We start from the raw sequence: 19,427 nt of genomic DNA on the forward strand, positions 1-19,427 counted from the left end.
GAATCCAAGGCCACCTCCCACTGCTCGCCTGAGATCTCCCCAACATCAGAGCTCCACTGGTCGCAAGCCCTGCCAAGGGTATTTTTCTACAAATGTCCTCAACAGGGAGGCATAGCAACTGGATATGAACCCTTTAGTGTCAGTGAACTGTTGCATAAGCGAGAAAAAAGGAGCAGGTGACAGGTGCAGCTGCCCTGTGGCAGACTGAGCCTGCACTGCGTGCTGTTATTGGAAGTAATAAAACTTCATAGTATTAGGTAAGGAAAAAACGGTCCTGTAATAGCTCAAAAGGTAGCAAGACCCCTCTGCGCAAAATATGCGTCAGATGAGTTACCCCCAACGAGCGCCATCTACTAGCCTGGTCTAACTCACACAATTCTGGGTAGGTGCGATTGCCCCAGATCGGGCTAAATTTGGTATATCCCATGACTTGCTGCAATTGTTTAGTCTTGTCCCACACTTTTTGAAGGAGGCAATATGTCGGGTATCGCCTATTGGGTTTGGTGAACATCTGAGCCTCCAATCCCTCTGGTATCCCACTCGCGCCCGTAAATCCCTTCATAACCGCCAACGCTGCGCCGACCTGCATCCCCGAGACCTCGCCCACTAAGTGTTGCAGTTGGGAGGCCAGATAGTACAACCACGGTTTAGGTAGGGCAAGGCCCCCCCCCCCCTTCTCTGGGCTTCTGCAGTTGTTCCAAGCGGATCCTAGCCGCCTTTCCCTTCCACAGCAGGGACCTAAATAGGGTATTCAAGATTCGAAAGGTTTGCAATGTAATGACAATTGGGGAATTATGTAGGAAGTATAACAGTTGCGGCATTAAAATCATTTTAATAAGATTCACCCTCCCCGCCAGGGAAAGCCAAAGTTTGTTCCATATCCTGATTTTATCACGAAATCTCGTTAGGAGAGGACTAATATTGAGTAGACTGTATTGGGTCGGGTGCGCTGAAACCACCACTCCTAGATATTTAAATTTATTGACTACAGGGACCGGGCAGAGGGGACCCAAGGACAGGGTGGCGTCCTTATCCAATTGCAACAGTGCCGATTTGGACCAGTTGATGGTGAGACCCGAAAACCTCCCGAACTCTCCCAGCGTCAGAAGCATGTCATCTGCATAGAGTAAGATTTTGTCCTGAAGGGGCCCATACCTGAAACCCACAATTGAATTCCAGTCTCTGATACGCGTCGCAAGGGGTTCAATGGCAATGGCGAACAGGAGCGGCGAAAGCGGGCATCACTGCCGCGTTCCTCTACCTAGGCTGAAACTAGTGGAGATCCTACCCCCCTATCGTATAGATGCCCATGGCTGATGGTACAACAACCACACCAAGGACATAAATACAGGGCCAAATCCGAAAGCCTCCATCGCGGTGTAGAGATAACCCCATTCCACGCTGTTGAACGATTTATTGGCGTCCAGCGACAGTAACGCTCTCTCTCCCATGTTATCTGCAGGCGTTTGAATTGCGACAAAATCTTAAGACATCTTAACCCAAAACCAAAAAAATATATATAATATATTACAGCTTACCGGTCCGTAAATGAGGTGCCTGCAATAGGAAGCCATTTTTTTTTTTATTGCAAACAAGGCTTCTTGTGATTGGGAAAATTTTGTGAAAGTGTGCACGGTCGACCAAGTCGCCGCCTTACACACCTGGGCTACAGAAGCCCCATGACGACAGGCCCAAGACGTACTCAGAGATCTAGTAGAGTGCGCCTTCACAGGCACAGGGGGAACCTTCCCCTGCAAAGCATAGGCCTGTACAATGGTCTGCCTGATCCATTTGGCGATGGTAGAGGCCGAAGCCGCCATGCCCTTCCGAGGACCCTCTGGAAGAACAAACAAGGAGTCCGTCTTTCGAAAAGACTCAGTCGATTTAAGGTAAACCCTTATCGCCCGAACAACATCCAGAGAGTGCAACCTCACCTCCCTTGGATGTTTAGGCTTCGTGCACAACGAAGGCAAGACAATATCCTCATTAAGATGGAATTCCGAAACTCGTTTCGGAAGAAAAGAAGGATTAGGTCGCAAGACCACCTTATCCAAATGAATAACCAGGTACGGAGACTTGCAGGACAAAGCCGCCAGCTCCGACACTCTGCGAGCCGAAGTGATCGCCACCAAAAAGGCGACCTTTTTGGACAACATAGACAACGAGATCTCCCTGATCTGTTCAAAAGGAGCACGCTGTAACACAGATAGAACGAGATTCAAGTCCCAAGGGGGCAGAGGATCCCGCCTCGGGGGAACCAGATGCCGCACACCCTGAACAAAGTTGCCAACCAATGGGTTGGAAGCCACGGGACGTTGAAACAGAACGGCCAGAGCAGACACCTGACCCTTTATCGTAGCCAGCGCCAAACGCTGATCAACACCCGTTTGAAGGAAAGACAGCACACGGGACACCGAGTACGTGCGGGGTGAAAACCCCCTGGACTCACACCAGGCAAAATAGGCCTTCCAAGTACGGTAATAAACCTTCCCCGAGGAAGACTTCCTCGCGTTGATTAAAGTATGAACGACCTCCGAAGAGAGACCCCTCTCCTTCAGGACCTCGGTCTCAACAGCCAGGCCGTCAAAGCCAGCGACTGTAAAGCAGGATGGTATATCGGTCCTTGAGACAGTAGATCGTCTCGAAGAGGCAGACGCCACGGGGCGTCGACCGCCAGATTCACGAGGTCTGCGTACCAGGCCGGCGAGGCCAGTCCGGTGCCACAAGAATCACCGTGTTGCGTTCCGAGTGTAACCTGCGAAGGAACCTGGACAGCAACTGAATCGGTGGAAACGCGTACATCAGCCTGTACTGATGCCACGGGGCCACTAACGCGTCCGACGCGTCTGCCCGAGGGTCGCGCGTCCTTGCCACGAACCTCATCACCTTGTTGTTGAGACGAGACGCGAACAGGTCCACATCTGGAAGACCCCACTTCGCGCACAACATCTGGAAGACAGCCGGATGGAGAGACCCTTCCCCCTGATCCAGGGTCTGGCGACTCAGATAGTCCGCCTGCCAGTTCACCACTCCCGGAATGTGAACCGCCGTTATCGCCGGGACATGAGTCTCGGCCCAAGACAGAATGTCGGCCACTTCTCGAGCCGCTCGGGCACTCCTGGTGCCCCCTTGGTGGTTGATGTAGGCCACCGCCGTGGCATTGTCCGTCTGCACCCGAACCGGGCAACCCTGCAGCCGGTCCGTCCAGCGATGAAGACAGAGACTTATCGCACGCAATTCCAGAATGTTGATCGGAAGGGAAGACTCCCCCTCCGACCAAGTCCCCTGAGCGGACAGAACGCCCAGAACACCACCCCAGCCCGACAGGCTGGCATCCGTGGTGATCACCGTCCACGAGATCGGACGAAACGACTTGCCCCCGGACACCAACGGGGACTGGAGCCACCACAGAAGGTTTTCCCTGGTGCGAAGACTCAACGAGATTTGAAGATCCAGAGATTGAGGTCGCCCGTCCCACCTGGACAGGATCTTCGCTTGGAGACCCCGCGTGTGAAACTGGGCGAAAGGAATCGCCTCGAAGGCCGAGACCATCAATCCCAGACATCTCATACACGTCCGCAGAGACGAGTTCGGAACGTCCCTGAGGGACCTGACTTCCTCCCGGAGAGTCCTGAGTTTGTCTTCCGGCAGGAAGACCTTCGCCTGCACCGAGTCCAGTATCATTCCCAGATAGGGGAGACGAACCGACGGACTCAGTGTCGACTTTGGAAAATTTATCGTCCAACCAAACTCCTGCAGAGTTTGCATCGTGACAGACAGGTCCTCCTCCAGACCCTGGCTGGTCGCAGACCGAACCAGAATGTCGTCCAGATACCCCAGGACAGAAACGCCCTGGGCCCTCAATAATGCCAGAACCGGTGCAAGCACCTTGGTGAAGACCCGCGGAGCCGAGGCGAGACCAAAGGGCAACGCCACGAACTGGTAGTGATCCTCCGCAATGGCAAATCGAAGGTACCTCTGATGACCCTCGAATATGGGGATGTGAAGGTAGGCATCCTTCAAATCGATGGAGGCCATGAATTCCCCCGGAACCAGGGCAGCAACCACCGACCGCAGGGATTCCATGCGGAACTTGCAAACCCGCACAGAGCGGTTCAGAGCCTTCAAGTCCAGAATCGGACGAACCTTGCCCTCCTTTCTGGGCACGGTGAACAGATTGGAATAAAACCCCCGAAACCTGTCCCGATGAGGCACCGGAACCACCACTCCCTGAGCCCTCAGGTCCCGCACCGCCAGGTGCAGGTCCCGCAAGCGCTCTGGAGACAGTTGAAGATTTGAGGGAAAAAATCTGCTCTCCGGCCGAGAGAGAAACTCGATCTTGTAACCAGATCGAACGATTTCCAGAACCCATCTGTCCCGCACACGGGCCAACCAGGGCTGAAGAAAACCGAGCAAGCGTCCCCCCACCCCAAAACTGGGCGAGGGCGCCCCTTCAGGCCGAACTGTTATGGGCTGCAGGTCCGGATTGGCCGGACTTCTGTTTACCAGACCAGGGCTTCTTCTGAGAGCCTTGACCTTTGAACAGTTTGCCCTTGTAGTGCGGCCGAAAGGCACGAAAGGACCCCTGAGGGGGCCGAAAATTAGCATGCTTCTTCCCAGAAGCCCCCTTAGCCTTGGGGAAATGGGGCAAGAGAGTGCTCTTACCCCCGGTGATCCCCTTAATCAACACATCCAGGGACTCCCCAAAAAGGCGAGACCCATCATAAGGCAGATTGGCTAAGGTCTTACGTGAAGATTGGTCCACCGACCAACATTTTAACCAAACCAGGCGGCGAGACAACACCGCCACGCTGTGCACACGTGCAGCCAACGGAATCAGGTCCAGGTCCGCATCACACAGATACATGACACCCTGGTGGATCTGATCCACCATATCCAGGGTCGCCGGCGAGGCCGAATCGGCCACTAGGACGCGCCTAAGCATCTGCGTCCAACTTGCGATCGCCTGGGCCGCCATGAGAGAAGCAAACAGAGCCTTAAGCATAGAACCCGTAACAGAATAAGTATGACGGGCAAGAGACTCCAGTCTCCTATCCGTGGCATCACGGAAAACAGGGGAACCCTCTGCAGGAATCGCAGTGGCTTTGTTCAAAACCGCAATTGCATGATCCACTGGTGGAGGCACACACCACCTTTCATCAGTGGCAGGCGAAAAAGGATAACGCAGCTTGAATTTACTTGGTACCGCAAAAGGTTTGCGCAGATCGCGCCATTGATCCTTAACAGCGCGCTGAAAATCAGCATTGCAGGGAAAAACCTGCGGCGTCCTGCGTTTCCTCTGCGTCCCATAAGCCGCCAAGGCAGCGGGGGGACACACTTCGTCCTGCAAACGCAGCGTTTGCTTAATGGAAGCAATCAACTCATCCATGATTGCAAGCTCTTCAGGCGAGCCAGGGGGAGAATTATCAACCCCCTCAACTTCAGCCTCCACCTCAGACCCCACTAGATCAAGAGAGGAGCGGGACCCCGATAAGGAGGCCCCTGCCATAACAGCCCCATCACCTTCACCCTCAGAATCAGAGGAAAGAGCAACTCTGGGCCTTTTAGTAGATTGAGCAGCCACCAGCATTTGCACCTGAGCAGCAAGGCCAGCCACAATAGTGGCTAAATCCCCCCCTGGGGGGGAAACAGCGGTCCCCTGGCTTTCCACCAATACTGTAGGAAATTTGCCCTCCTGAGAATCCATTGCCCCTGTAATGCCAGACAACCAAGGGTTAACTGCCCCTTTTAAGCAAGCGCGGCAAGCGCAGCCCACCGCACCACACTCAAGCACAATGAGACCCCCACAGGGAATATGCAAACTGAACACAGGCAATGGATAGCAAGAACAGAAGGATAAAACCTGAGGAGACCCTCGCCGCTGCTGCTGCCTCGATCGGTGTTCCTGGAAAGAGGAAGTGATGCTGCCAGGGCGCTCTATGTAAGCCTATGGAGGCTACAAGAAAATGGCCGCCATGCATGTAAACCATGCGGCCGGAGCGGGTGTAGGCAAAATGGCGTCGTTTGGCGCCGAAACCGCCGCTCCACAGTGCATTAAAACACACATTACATTCCAATATCAGAATACATGTCAGATCGCCGCAGCGATCGCTGTATATGCCCAAACATGCCAAAAAAAAAAAACATGCCCCACAGCACACAGCTTCTCACACTGACCAGTCTGACACACACAGTGTCATACAGCTCCCCCCCCCCCCCTTGCAGCCCACAGCATGCAGCCGAGAGATAGGGAGACAAGCAGTGTGAATAGAGGCAGGTTACACAGTCCCAGACTGACACCCCCCCAGACAGACAGGTCCCCACATAAATACACTTACCTCACATGGCGTGGGGGACCCGCACAGGCGAACAAGCCGCTGCACATGAGGCAGGGAGAGTCGCAAGTCAAGACGCACAAAATGGGGGTTAAGAAACCGCACAGCGTCCAGTGAGGTAGCCACCTCACCAATCATCCCTGCACCGAACAGGGATGGGTCGTTCACTATGCCAGGAGCGTTACCTGGCTGAACGCTCGATGGCAGACTGGGAAGCCACTGACCCACGACCTGCGACCAGGGGGATCAGCCCGAGACCCAGTCCGCATGATCCTCTTCATCCGAAGAACTAACTAACGCTGACAAAATAACAGCTAAATAAAGGTAGAGAGAAAAACTCAAACAAAATATTAAAAAGAAGAAAGAGTCTGGGACAGAAAGTCCCAGCACAGAGAGAGCCAGCCACTCCTGACAAGCTAGACATTAAAACTGAGATATGGTTGCAGGAAGTAGGAGGGTATTGACTGAGAGGACCACCCCCTGAGGGTGGAATATGTTAAAAGCTTTATTGTTAACATATTCTGTTGCCTAGCTACTCCTTCGGAGCAAAGTCTAATACCCCATATGTGACGAATATGAAGAGGCGGCGACTGTCGGAGGACGTAAGAGAAATGCCGTTTTCGGCGTTTTGCATACAGGGAAGTGTAGTGGAGGGGTCTAGGGACTTTTAGACCCTCGATCCCTCCATAAAGTGTACCTGTCACTACATATTGGTGTCACAAGGGATGTTTACATTGCTTGTGACAGCAATAAAAGTGATCAGATTTTTTTTTTTAAAAAACCTGTAATAAAGTTAAAAAAAAAGAAAAACTAAATAGGAAAAATAAAAAATTTAGCCGCCCCCGTCACCGTTAGCTCGCGCGCAAAAAAAAAACGTATACGCAAGTCGAGCCGCGAATTCAATCGCTGTTCAAACCACACGTGAGGTATCACCGCGATCGCCAGAGCGTGGGCAATAATTAAAAAAAAAAGAGCTACACTCTAACTCTAAACTGGTAACCGTTAAATAAATTTAAAGCATCGCAGATTGAGATCTCTATTGACCGTAGTTTGTCGCCATCCCACGGGGGGGGCGCAATTTTAAACTGTAACATGTTGGGTATCTATTTACTCGGCGTGACATCATCTTTCACAATATACAAAAAAAATGGGCTAACTTTACTGTTTAGTATTTTTTAAATGCAGTGAAATGTGATTTTTCAATTTTTTTAAAAAAAAATGGCGTTTTAAAGATCGCTGCGCAAATACCGCGTGACAAAAAAGTTTGCAATGACTGACATTTTATTCTCCAGAGTCTTTGCTAAAAAAATATATATAATGTTTGGGGTTTTAAGTAGTTTTCTAGCAAAAAATACTGATTTAAACTTGTAAACAAAAAGTGTCAAAAATAGGCTTAGTGGTAAAGTGGTTAAAGAAGGTTTCCACACTGTTTCTCACTGCTCTGATATTTACATATAACTTTGTAAACCTCAGAAAAAAAAAAAAAAGAAAAACCTGAAAGACAAAGACATAATGAGCTAGTATGCATTGCATACTAGCTCATTATCAAATACCTTAGAACGAAGCTCCTGCAGTGCTGCCAGCTCACTGTAACACAGCAGACATTTTCGGCCGTCCTTCCTGGTTCGCATTCTCTGGCCATCTGATTGGCCAGAGGCGCGATGACATCGCTCCCATGCATGCGCGCGGGAGCCGCCATTCACGGCACAGGGCTCTGAAGAAAGGGCACGGGTGGCCGTTCCTTCAGAGCGCATGCACCGATGACTTCATCGGCTGCATGCAATGTAAATATCTCCTAAACGGTACATGTTTAGGAGATATTTATAGCACCTATAGGTAAGCCTTATTATAAGCTTACCTATAGGCAAAAGTCTATAGGTCGAGTTTACAACCTCTTTAAGAGCCCTTTTACACTGAGGAGCTTAAAAACTGCCCATAAAATGCTGAGCGTTTTTACTGCGCTTTTGAGGCGTTAGTGGTGCGTTTTTTTAAGCACACATGACTCAAAAACTGCTCCAAAAACCATTTTGAGGCACTTTTGAATTGCTTTTCAGGCGCTTTCCCTTCATTTCAATGGAGAGGGGCATTTTGGGGTGTTTTTTTTAGTGCTCCAGAGATCTGCTTACATGATTTTTTTCACCCTTCTCAGTGTGAAAGCATTCATTGATTTTAATAGGAAGCAGTTTTCGTGAGCTTTTCAGGAGCTTTTTTTTTAGCACCAGAGCGCCTCAGTGTTAAACAGCTCAGAATGGGAATTGTCACAATCACGGTCAGGGCTGCTTTTAATTTAAAGTGTAAAAACCCCCCTAAAAGAATTTATGGACTGGTTTTGCTAAAATACCTGCTTGGAATGAGAAGCTGGTCTTCACCAAGGGGTAAAGCAATCTGGAACTTTTCCAACAGCTTAAAGTACTGAGACATGTAATTTTTAGGAAACTTTCTTTTATTGGAAAGAAATTTCTCCACATCTACACAATGAATAATTCCTTTAGGATATTTCTGGCACCCATCAACTTTGACAGTCAAAATCTAAAGAGATGCAAGAGAAAGATATTAATGGCATCCGTACATACATATAAGTGTGTGTTCATGTGTGTAAACTGATCAGTGTCTGATTTATATTACCTTCACAATGCCAGTTTTGCAGTTATTACTATAAGCCCTTGTTCACATTGATGCAATTTCAGACTCAACTTGGATCGCACTGAATCGCATGACAATGGAAATAACATTGCTTCCATTGAAGCTCGTTCACATCAATGCAGCACAGCTGTGAATGCACCTATGGGGAAAGGTCCTGTGCTACTTCGGTTTGATGCAGTGCAATTTTGTGGTCTAAAGATTTCAATCAAAATTGCATCTAAGTGTGTTTTGCATGCAATTTGTAAGGGTTGTTAAAGGATAAGTTCACCTTTGGAATATGTTAGATGTTCCACCTTTATTTAAGATCTTCTCCTCACACCCACTATCAGAATCTAAAAACAGCGCAGGCGGTGCACAGCCACGTCCTTCATTCACAAAGTACTGTAAATTAATGACCCAAAAGTACCGTCAACCTCTGCCGATGGCTTGTAGTTCTGAATGAACCTGCGAGGGTGCTGGTGAGTGCTCTCATAGTCTATTGTTTCTTCCTGCCCTTCAATAACGGTGTCTGCCCATATTGGAGGTACAGGCAGATAGTGTACTGAGAGTCTGCAGGATCCAGGCATTGTTGAACGTAAGTTAAACGCCTTACAGGCTGCAGAGTATAAAAATAATAAATGCACATTTTTTTAATCCGCAAAAATATGTGCAGTATTTTTTGTAAAAGGTGAACTTGGCCCTCCCCATGGCAAACTGCCCCTACCGGACCCCCCATGTTGAAGGCATGTGGCCTGATACAGGTTAGGAGAGGGCGGGCTCGCTCATAACCCCCTTTCCTGGCCTGCGGGGCATCCTGCGTCCTTTTTTTAGGTGCAGGCTCCTAAACAACCAATGACTGATCCCTACTGCAGGTGCCAGCTCCCTTACGACCATTGACTCATCCCTGCTGGCTAACAGCAGCGATGAATCGCAGTTGTAAGACACCCATTAACCACTTGACCTCCGGAAGATTTACCCCCCTTTATGACCAAACAATTTTTAACTGAAAACTGTGCGGTTTTGCGACACTGTACCCAAAAAAAATGTATGCAATTTGTTTACCCACAAACTGAGCTTTATTTTGGAGGTATTTGATCACCTCTGTGGTTTTATTTTTTTGCGCTATAAACAAGAAAAGACCGACAATTTCGAAAAAAAAAAAAAAAATTTTTTACTTTCTGCTTTAATAAACATCCAATAAAAAATGTCTATATAAATTTAGGCCAATATGTATTCTGCTTCATGTTTTTGGTAAAAAACAAAAATCCCAATAAGCTAAGCTACTGATTGGTTTACGTAAACATTATAGCGTCTACAAAATATGGGATATATTAATGGAATTTTTATACTAGAAATGGTGGCGATCAGCGACTAATAGCAGGACTGTGATATTGTGGTTGACAATCAGACACTGACACTTACTAGGGGAAGAGATGGATTCTAGCCTCTGCTTTGCAGGAACACAGAATCCATTCCTTTCCCCTTTTCAGAACGGCGATCTACCTTGTTCACATACACGTGTGTATTACGAATGATCGGAGATCGGCACGTGCCAGAGGACATTGTGTGCCCGGCACCCACAGATCGGCTTCTGCAGTGAATATTCACAGCAGAAGGGGGCTGGTGGCTGGATGCGCGCGCCCCCTGCATGATTCTGCAAAAAAGAGACACCTGGCAGCAGTTAAAACTGCTATTGGGCAGACAGGAAGTGGTTAAAAACATATCACAAACGCACCAAGATGGACTGTAGCTACACTACAAAATTCCATTGAAAACTGGATAAAAAAAAAAAATAAAAAAATCGCACAGCACTAGTGTGAACCTAGCCTAAAAGCAATCCACTACAATGCATCACCTGTGCCATGATTTTACAAAGCCACTGAGGGTCCACAAAATAAAGGTCTTGAAGTTGAAGAGCAGGGTCCTCGAAATGCAATAACACCCCTATGAAAATATAAACAAGTAAAATATTAATGAACCACGCTTCATGTTTAACATTTAGTAGAGGTATTAATTAGTGCAAATTAGGCAGAGAGCTTTTGTACACAGCTAAAAATAATTGATAGCCGGTATTAGGAGTGAAGCCTTCCCCTGCTAAACATTTAGTCATTTAGGGCACTAAGCACTACTAGCTGCAAGCTGTTACGAAGCTGACATGCGTTTGACAGCTCAAAATTTTTATTCAGCTGTTACAATTATGACACTCTCCTTGCCCTGGTCCTTTGATACTGTGAGGCAATTTTAGGCACCATTTTATGATCAATATGAGCTTATATAAAAGATCACAGTACCGCACCCCCTCCACTCTGATAAAGGGGCATGAACCCCAACATGTTAGTTTAGTAGAGGTACCGTATCCATTCATACGCAGACTTCATCCCTTCACTGGTTCTAGCTTTGGATGCTTGCGTAATTGCTCTCCTTAAGGATTCTCCAGTATCCAATTCAGATTATCCATCCTCATTGCATTTTCTCATGAGTTGGATGAGTTGTTTCAAATCTAGTGATATGCACTGATCAAGTCACTATTATGTAAGTGCAATTTTAATGTTTTATTATTACAGTGTAAAAAAAAAATCAGTGTAGTGCGATACATTTGAAGATTTGCTTTATTTTTAGCCCACAACAGGACTTAGGACCAGAGTGCATTGCTGGCGGATCAACAGATTATATACATGTGCATCTCAAAAAATTAGAATATCATCAAAAAGTGAATTTTAATTCAGTAATTAAAATCAAACAGTGAAACTCATATAAGATATAGATTTTTTACACACAGAGTAATATATTTCGAGCATTTCTTTCTTTTCATTTTGATGATTATGGTTCACAGCTAGTGAAAGCCCAACATTCAGTATCTCAGAAAATTTGATTATTACGTAAGAATAATAAAATAAAAAAAAAAATTGGATTTTTGACTTACTGTAAAATAAATTTCTCTGATGTTCGTTGATGGATACAGCTCATGATCTTCTTAGCCACTGGGTTATATTGCCCCTACAGGAGTAGGACACTAGGCAGAAGAAAAGTCTGGCTATGCCTATGAGCAGTCCCAGGGGGTATACTCCCTCTCTTTGCTATAGGTACTCATGTTGTTACAAGCAGTGTCAGAAAAAAGCCAACTTCCCAGAGGGGTGGGTGCTGTATCCATCAATGAAAATCAGAGAAATTGATTTTATGGTAAGTCAAAAATCCCATTTTCTCTTTCGTTCATTGACAGACACTCCTGATCTTCTTAACCATTAGGATGTCCCAAAGTAGTGTTAAACATGAGGGGTGGGAACAGCGAAAAAATAAATTCCCAAGGCTAACTATAGGCAACCAGGTAAACAGAAGTTCAACCAAAACAATTGGAGCTCACCTGAAAAAAACAATACATCCTCAGAGAGGACCAGGTCCTCGAAAAACAGCAGCCTGCAAAAGCTTGCAGCCAAAGGAAGCAACCGCAGATGCCAACACATCCACTTTATAGAACTTAGTGAATGTGTGCTCCGACGACCAGGTGGCCGCTTTGCAAACCTACGTCACTGACGCCTGATGACGGAAGGCCCAAGAGGCACTGAGAGCCCGAGTAGAGTGTGCCTTGACAGGGAAAGGAGGAACCTGACCCTTGATGGAATAGGCCTGAATCACTGTCTGTCTGATCGATCTGGAAATGGTCGCAGAGGATGCAGGCAACCCTTTCCGAAGCCCATAGGTAACCACAAATAGTGAGTCTAACTTCCTAAAAGGCTCAGTAGCTGCCAGGTACACCCTAATCGCCTGGGCCACATTCAAGGCATGCAAAGCAATTTCCTTCGGATGTTTTGGTCTGGGGCAGAGGGAAGGCAACACAATGTCTTCATTCAAATGAAAATCAGAGACAACCTTTGGAAGCAATGACGGACAGGGGTGAAGAACCACCTTATCTCTGTAAACCACCAAGTAAGGTGAACGACAGGATAACGCCGCCAATTCTGAAACCCTGCATGCAGAAGTGATAGCCACCAAGAGGGCTACCTTCTGGGACAAAGTAAGCAGGGGAATCTCCCAAAGATTCTCAAAATGAGGCTTGTGAAGGACTGAGAGCACCAAATGGAGATCCCAAGGCGGCAACGAAAAACGCACTGGAGAGGCCAAGTGCCTGACTCCCTGAAAAAAAGTACGCACCAAGGAGTGTGTGACCAAGGACAGTTGAAAGAAGACCGCTAAAGCTGAAACCTGACCCTTGATAGTACTCAAGGCCAGTTTCTGCTCAACCCCACATTGAAGAAAGGCCAAGATCCAAGTCAACGAGAAAGAGCGAACATGAACTCCAAGAGATTCACCTCATGTAATGTACGTCTTCCACGTACGATGGTTGATCTTCCTAGAAGTAGATTTCCTAGCTTTTAATAGCATTGGAATCACTGACGCAGACAAACCTCTATCCATCAGCACCTGGCGTTCAACAGCCAAGTCGTCAAAGCCAGCGACTATAAAGCAGGATGGAAGATTGATCCTTGGGAGAGCAGATCCTCCCTGAGAGGAAGCCTCCAAGGAACGTTGGCGACCAGCCGCACCAGATCGGTGTACCAAGCGCAGCGAGGCCAGTTCAAAGCCACTAAGATGACCGGAATCCCTTCGGCCTCGATCATGCGTAGAAGTCTTGACAGAAGCTTGAGAGGAGGGAAGGCGTAAATTAGATGATACTGACCCCACAGGGCCACCAGCACGTATGTGCGTCCGCCAGAGGATCCCGTGACCGAGCCACAAAACTCTGCACCTTTATGTTGAACCGAGACGCCAACAGATCCACCTCGGGGACGCTCCACCGGAGACACAACTCTGAATGAAGGGTCCACTCCCCTTGGTCCAACGCCTGCCGACTGAGATAATCCGCCTGCCAGTTTTCCACCCCGGGAATGTGTACAGCAGAGAGGGCTGGAACTAATTGTTCTGCCCACTTTACCTTCTTGCCTACCTCCAGAGCCGCCAGGACTCTTCTTGTGCCCCCCTAGTGATTAACATTAACCACGGTTGTGACATTGTCTGACTGAATGCGTACTGGACATCCCTGAAGACGATCCATCCAGTGGTTCAGGCACAGTCAGAGTTACAAGACATTGATCAGTAGTCTGGACTCTTCCATTGTCCAGAGCCCCTGAGCAGAATGTTTGCCGAAGATGCCTCCCCAGCCAGACAGGATAACATCCGCGGTGACCACTGTCCAATACAAGGGGAGGAAGGATTTGCCCAGCCGAAGCACCAGAGAACCAAGGCACCATATCAGGGACTCCTTCGACCCCCGGCTCAGCCCGATCTGATTATCCAGAGACTGGGGAGTCTTATCCCATTTGGCCAGAATCTTCCTTTACAGGGACATTGTATTGAACTGCGCAAACGGAACCGCCTCGAAGGCGGACACCACCAGACCCAGCACCCGCACGAAAGTCCGGAGGGATGACCATCTGCTGGACAGCAGGAGGGGAATTGCAGCCTGCAATTTCTGGGGCTTGTCGAGAGGAAGGAGCACTCTGGCTAAGGCCGAGCCCACAGTCAGACCCAGATAGTCCAGCTTTGTGGATGAAACCAGAGCAGACTTCTGAAATCTCAGGATCCAGCCGAAGTCCCCCAGAGTTCAGATGATGATTTCCAGGTTTTCCAAAAGTGCAGTAGGAGACTCTGATCGCAGAGGGCGGTTGTCCATGTAGCTCCGAGTAGCAGAGGCAAGACCAAAGGGTAACGCCACAAACTGATAATGTTCCTCTCCCACGGCAAAGCAGAGGAAGCACTGGTGACTGGCACATATTGAAATGTGAAGGTAAGCATCCTTGATGTCGATAGAGGCAAGAATATCCCACTGATGCAGGGATGCCTCCACCGTGCGAACGGACTCCATCCTGAACTTCTGTACCCGCACAAAACAGTTCAGCGCCTTGAAGTCCTGGATGGGACAAACTTTGCTTTCCTACCTGGGAACTGTACACAGGTTTGAGTAAAAACCCTGAAAACGTTCTGAAGTCGGAACTGGGACAATCATCCCTTGAAGTAAATGGTCTTGTACTGCCCCAAACAAGCCCTGTAAATGGTTCGGGGACAGGCGCAAGTTGGAAAGAAAGAACCTTGCCAGAGGACAAGAGAGAAACTTGATCTTGTAGCCGGCCCAAATAACTTAGTGGACCCACTGGTCTTGTACCAGGGAAGTCCACGGGTCCGAAAACCAGCGAAGACATCCCCCCACCCTGATTCGAGTGAGGGCGAACCATTATGCTGAAGGAGTCTTGTCCGCGGAATCGGGAGAGGGCCATGAAAGGCTTCGAGCCTTTGTCATTTGACCCTGGGGGACGGAAAAACTTCCTATGAGTCGAGAAGGAGGGCCCACGTCTACGACGAGGGTCCTTGCCCTTAGTAGCCTGTGAAAGAAAGGTACTTTTTCCCTGAGACCTTTAATGGTGTCATCCAGGGTGGCTCTAAACAAGCGATCCCCTTGAAAGGGAAGATCAGTCAAGGCCTTTTTCAAAGTCTGGTCCGCAGACCAGCATTTGAGCCAAAAGACACGCCGAAGGACCACTGCCGAAACAGAGAGCCGAGCAACTAGGGGGGCCACATCCAAAGAGGCATCACAAATAAACTGTAGCCTTGGACCAGCTGGTCTGCCAGTTTAGAAAAGGCAGGGGGAGCTGTTCCCCTCCAGGTCACCACGTAAAAGCTTAGCCCACTCGGTCAGAGTTTGCAAAACCAGGGCAATGGTGAATACCGGCCTCAGTGCCGAACCAGCCAGAGTGTACATATTGAGGGCCACAGCCCCCGCCTTCCTGTCAGCTAGAACCCTAAAGGCCGGGGACTCCTCAGCTGGAATCATGGTTGCCTTGTTCAACCTAGAAATCGGAGGGTCCGCCACTGGTGGAACAGTTCACTTCTTAAGGAGGGACTCCTCATAGGGGTTAGGGGCCCCAAGGGGACATTTTGGTCATCCACACTCTTTAGCGATAATTCGGTCAAAATAAGCAGGGAAAGGGAACACCTTTGCAGCTCTGGATAGTGGTGAGTGCCAAAGGGAACCTGCGCCTCCGTCGCTGCACCCTCCATTTTTAAGGTCTCACACACAGATACAATCAGTGCTTCCACCAGCACTTTTTCATGCGTGGTTGCAGACGAGGAGGAATCATCCTCCCAATCTGAGGATTCCAGGCGCTCGGTCACAGACACAGCAGGGAGACCCACATCCTCATCTGCTGAAACCAATGAGGCAGGGGAAGGTGGGGGGCGCTTTTTGCTAGCCGTCGCCCGAAAACTACCTCCCCAGCAAGGAAGGTCCTTTCTTCTGAGGGAGTATACCCCAAAGGACTGCCGATAGGCGTAGCCAGACTTTTTTTCTGTCTAGTGTTCTACTGCTGTAGGGGTCAGTATAACCCAATGGGTAGGAAGATCAGGAGCTGCGTCATGGACCCATGTTCGTCAATGAACATCAGAGAAAAGGATTTTAACGTCAATGAATGAAAGAGGAAACTGGATTTTTGTCTCAACGTAAAATCCTTTTCTCCGATGTTCATTGACGGTAACAGCTTCATATCCTCTTGACCCTTGTGTTTATGCTGCCCCCTACAGGAGTAGAAAAAAGATTGACTACGCCTATAGGGCAGTCCCAGGGATTATAGGGATTATACTGCCACTTTCTGCTATAGGTCTTCAGTTTTTTAACGACCAGTGTCAGAAGAACATAAAACCCAACTCAATAGAGGGGCGGGTGCTGTGTCCATCAATGAACATCAGAGAAAAGAATTTTACTGTAAGACAAAAATCCAGTTTTCTCTTTCATTTTGACGGAAACGGCTCCATATCTTCTTGACCCTTGGGATGTCCCAAAGCAGTTTCAACATGAGGGGTGGGAAGAACACAGCAAGAAACACACTTAAACATAGCCAACCCGGGAAACAGGAGCTCAACCAGGAACAACTGGAGCCCACCTGACAAAAAAACAAATACACCCTCAAAGAGGACTAATCCTCTCCAACAGCGGCCTGCAAAACCTTGCGGCCAAAAGAAGCATCCGCAGATGCAAACACATCCACCTTATAAAATGTTGTAAAAATGTGCACGGGCGACCAGGTGGCCGCCTTGCAAACCTGCACTACTGACACCTTTTGGCAGAAGGCCCAAGAGGCACTAAGCGCCCTGGTAGAATGTGCCCCTAACAGGGAAAGGAGGATTCTGACCCTAATGGAATAGGCCTGCACCACCGTCTGCCTGATCCATCTGAAAATGGTCACAGCAGACACAGCCAGCCCCTTACGGGGTCCATCCGTAAGGACAAACTGGGAATCCGATTTTCAGAACGACTCCGTCACTGCCAGGAACACCCTGATTGCCCAAACTACATCCAAAGAATTTAAGGCAATTTCTTTAGGATGCTTAGGCTTAGGACACAAGGAAGGCAACAACATTTCTTCATTTAAATGGAAACTAGAGATGACCTTAGGAAGGAACCATTGGACGTAACGAAGCACCACTTTGTCTCTGTGAACCACCATATAGGGTGAACGATAACACAACGCAACCAACTCCGACACCCTGCATGCAGAAATAATAGCCACCAAGAAAGCTATTTTCTGTGACAGAGTAAGCAGAGGAACCTCACAAATATTTTCAAAAGGCGGTTTCTGAAAAACAGAAAGCACCAAAACAAGGTCCCACTGAGGTAACAGAGACCTTACAGCGGGAGACAGGTGGCGGACCCCCTGAACAAAGGTGTTAACCAAGGAATTCGTGACAAACGGGCGCTGAAAGAAAATTGCCAGAGCCAAAATCTGACCTTTGATGGTTCCCAAGGCCAAACGCTGATCTATGCCTCTTTGGAGAAACTTCAAGACACGAGACACCGAGAAGGAACGGGGAGAGACCCCCCCCCCCAAGACTCACACCAAGCAATGTACGCCCTCCAGACTCAATGGTAAATCTTCCTAGAAGTAGATTTTCTGGCTTAATAGCATAGGATTCACCGATTCAGACACCCCACTATCCTTCAGCATCTGGCTTTCAATAACCAAGCCTGTAAAGCCAGTGACTGTAAAGCAGGATGGAAGATCGGCCCTTGAGCCAACAGATCTTGCCTGAGAGGGAGAGAGGGAGTCTCAAAGGGACATCAGTGACCAGCCATACTAGGTCTGCATACCAGGACCATCTAGGCCAGTCCGCAGCCTCTAGGATGACCGGAATCCTCTCTGCCTCGATTCTTCGCAGAAGCCTTGGCAGAAGAGTTAACCGAGGAAATGCATACATTAGATGATTCTGACTCCAGGGAGCCACCAGCGTGCCTGTGGCGTCAGCCAGAGGATACCGAGACCTTGCTACGTACCTCTGCACCTTCCTGTTGAGACGAGAGGCCAACAGGTCTACATCAGGAGTCTCCCACCGGAGACACAGTTGATGAAACACTGGGAAAAAAAGGTTATGGCAAAAACCGGCCACAGAATGGAACCGGCCATGGTAAAATGGTATCGGACCAGAGATTCAGCTCTCTTGTCATAAGGGTCCTTAAAGGACGGAGAGTCCTCCACTGGCAGAAGGGTGGCTTTATTCAACCTGAAAACCTAAGAATCCACCACAGGTGTAACTGTCACTTTCTTTAGCAGGGACTCATCAAAAAGATACCTTTAAGCGAAGCACTTAGGGACCCCAACATTGCGTTTGGGGGAACCCCACTGACTTGCGACAATGTTGTCAAAAGTGGCAAAGGGGAATACCCTTGCCACTTTGGGGGCTCTGCGGGTACCAAATTGTATCGGCGCAGCCGACGCAGCAGTAGCTGTGTCCTCCAATTTCAAAGTTTCCAGCACTGATACAATCAATGCATCCAATAGAGTGGAGGGGGGACACTACTCGCCACACCTTGTGATTGGGCGGGCACTGCTTGGAATGGGGGTGTTGCAGGCCAGAGGCACGCTGTGACTCAGGTCGTGACCAGGGCTATGCGTCCTTGCGAGGCGTTTAACTCCCTGGCCAGCCCCCATCCAGTGGGGATATGTTGCGGCCAACCCAGCGTGGAGCTAAGGTTGGGTCGTGCTCACTGGCCAGACTGGGAAGACAGGAAGGATCTAGAAAATCAAGTGCCTCGCCCAGTCCGGTAGTTGATTGTAGTTCTCACAGGAACAGAAAATAATAAAATAAAAAAACAGAATTTTTGTAAAATCTTACCTGTAAAATTCCTTTCTCTGAGTCCTCCGACAGTCGCCGCCTCTCCATATTCGTCACAATGGGGTTATTGACCTTTGCTCCGTAGGAGTAGCTAGGCAACAGAATATGTCAATATTAAAGCTTTTAGCATATCCCACCCCCAGGGGGTGGTCCCCTCAGTCAATACCCTCCTGCTTCCTGTATCCATACCTCAGTTTCAGTAGAATAGCAGTAGAGTACATAAACAAACCCCAAAAGAGGGGCGGGGGCGGCGACTGTCGGAGGACTCAGAGAAAGGAATTTTACAGGTAAGATTTTACAAAAATTCCGTTTTCT

The 19,427-nt window shown here is 48.6% G+C and overlaps 1 protein-coding gene across 4 annotated transcripts in view; it reads right to left on the reverse strand.

Annotated features, from left to right (window-relative positions):
- Positions 1 to 19,427, reverse strand: part of LRRK2 (leucine rich repeat kinase 2) — an 816,940-nt gene that overhangs the window by 191,434 nt on the left and 606,079 nt on the right. For all 4 annotated transcript variants that reach the window (XM_082254234.1, XM_082254231.1, XM_082254232.1 and 1 more), the window contains 2 exons: positions 10,813 to 10,901; positions 8,677 to 8,864 (listed from right to left, as the gene is read on the reverse strand). In XM_082254234.1, the coding sequence (XP_082110360.1) occupies positions 8,677 to 8,864; positions 10,813 to 10,901 (277 nt within the window). The remainder of the gene's footprint in view (positions 1 to 8,676; positions 8,865 to 10,812; positions 10,902 to 19,427) is intronic.

This window comes from Pelophylax lessonae (assembly GCF_965119305.1).
Source record: "Pelophylax lessonae genome assembly, chromosome: 4".
Taxonomy (NCBI): domain Eukaryota; kingdom Metazoa; phylum Chordata; class Amphibia; order Anura; family Ranidae; genus Pelophylax; species Pelophylax lessonae.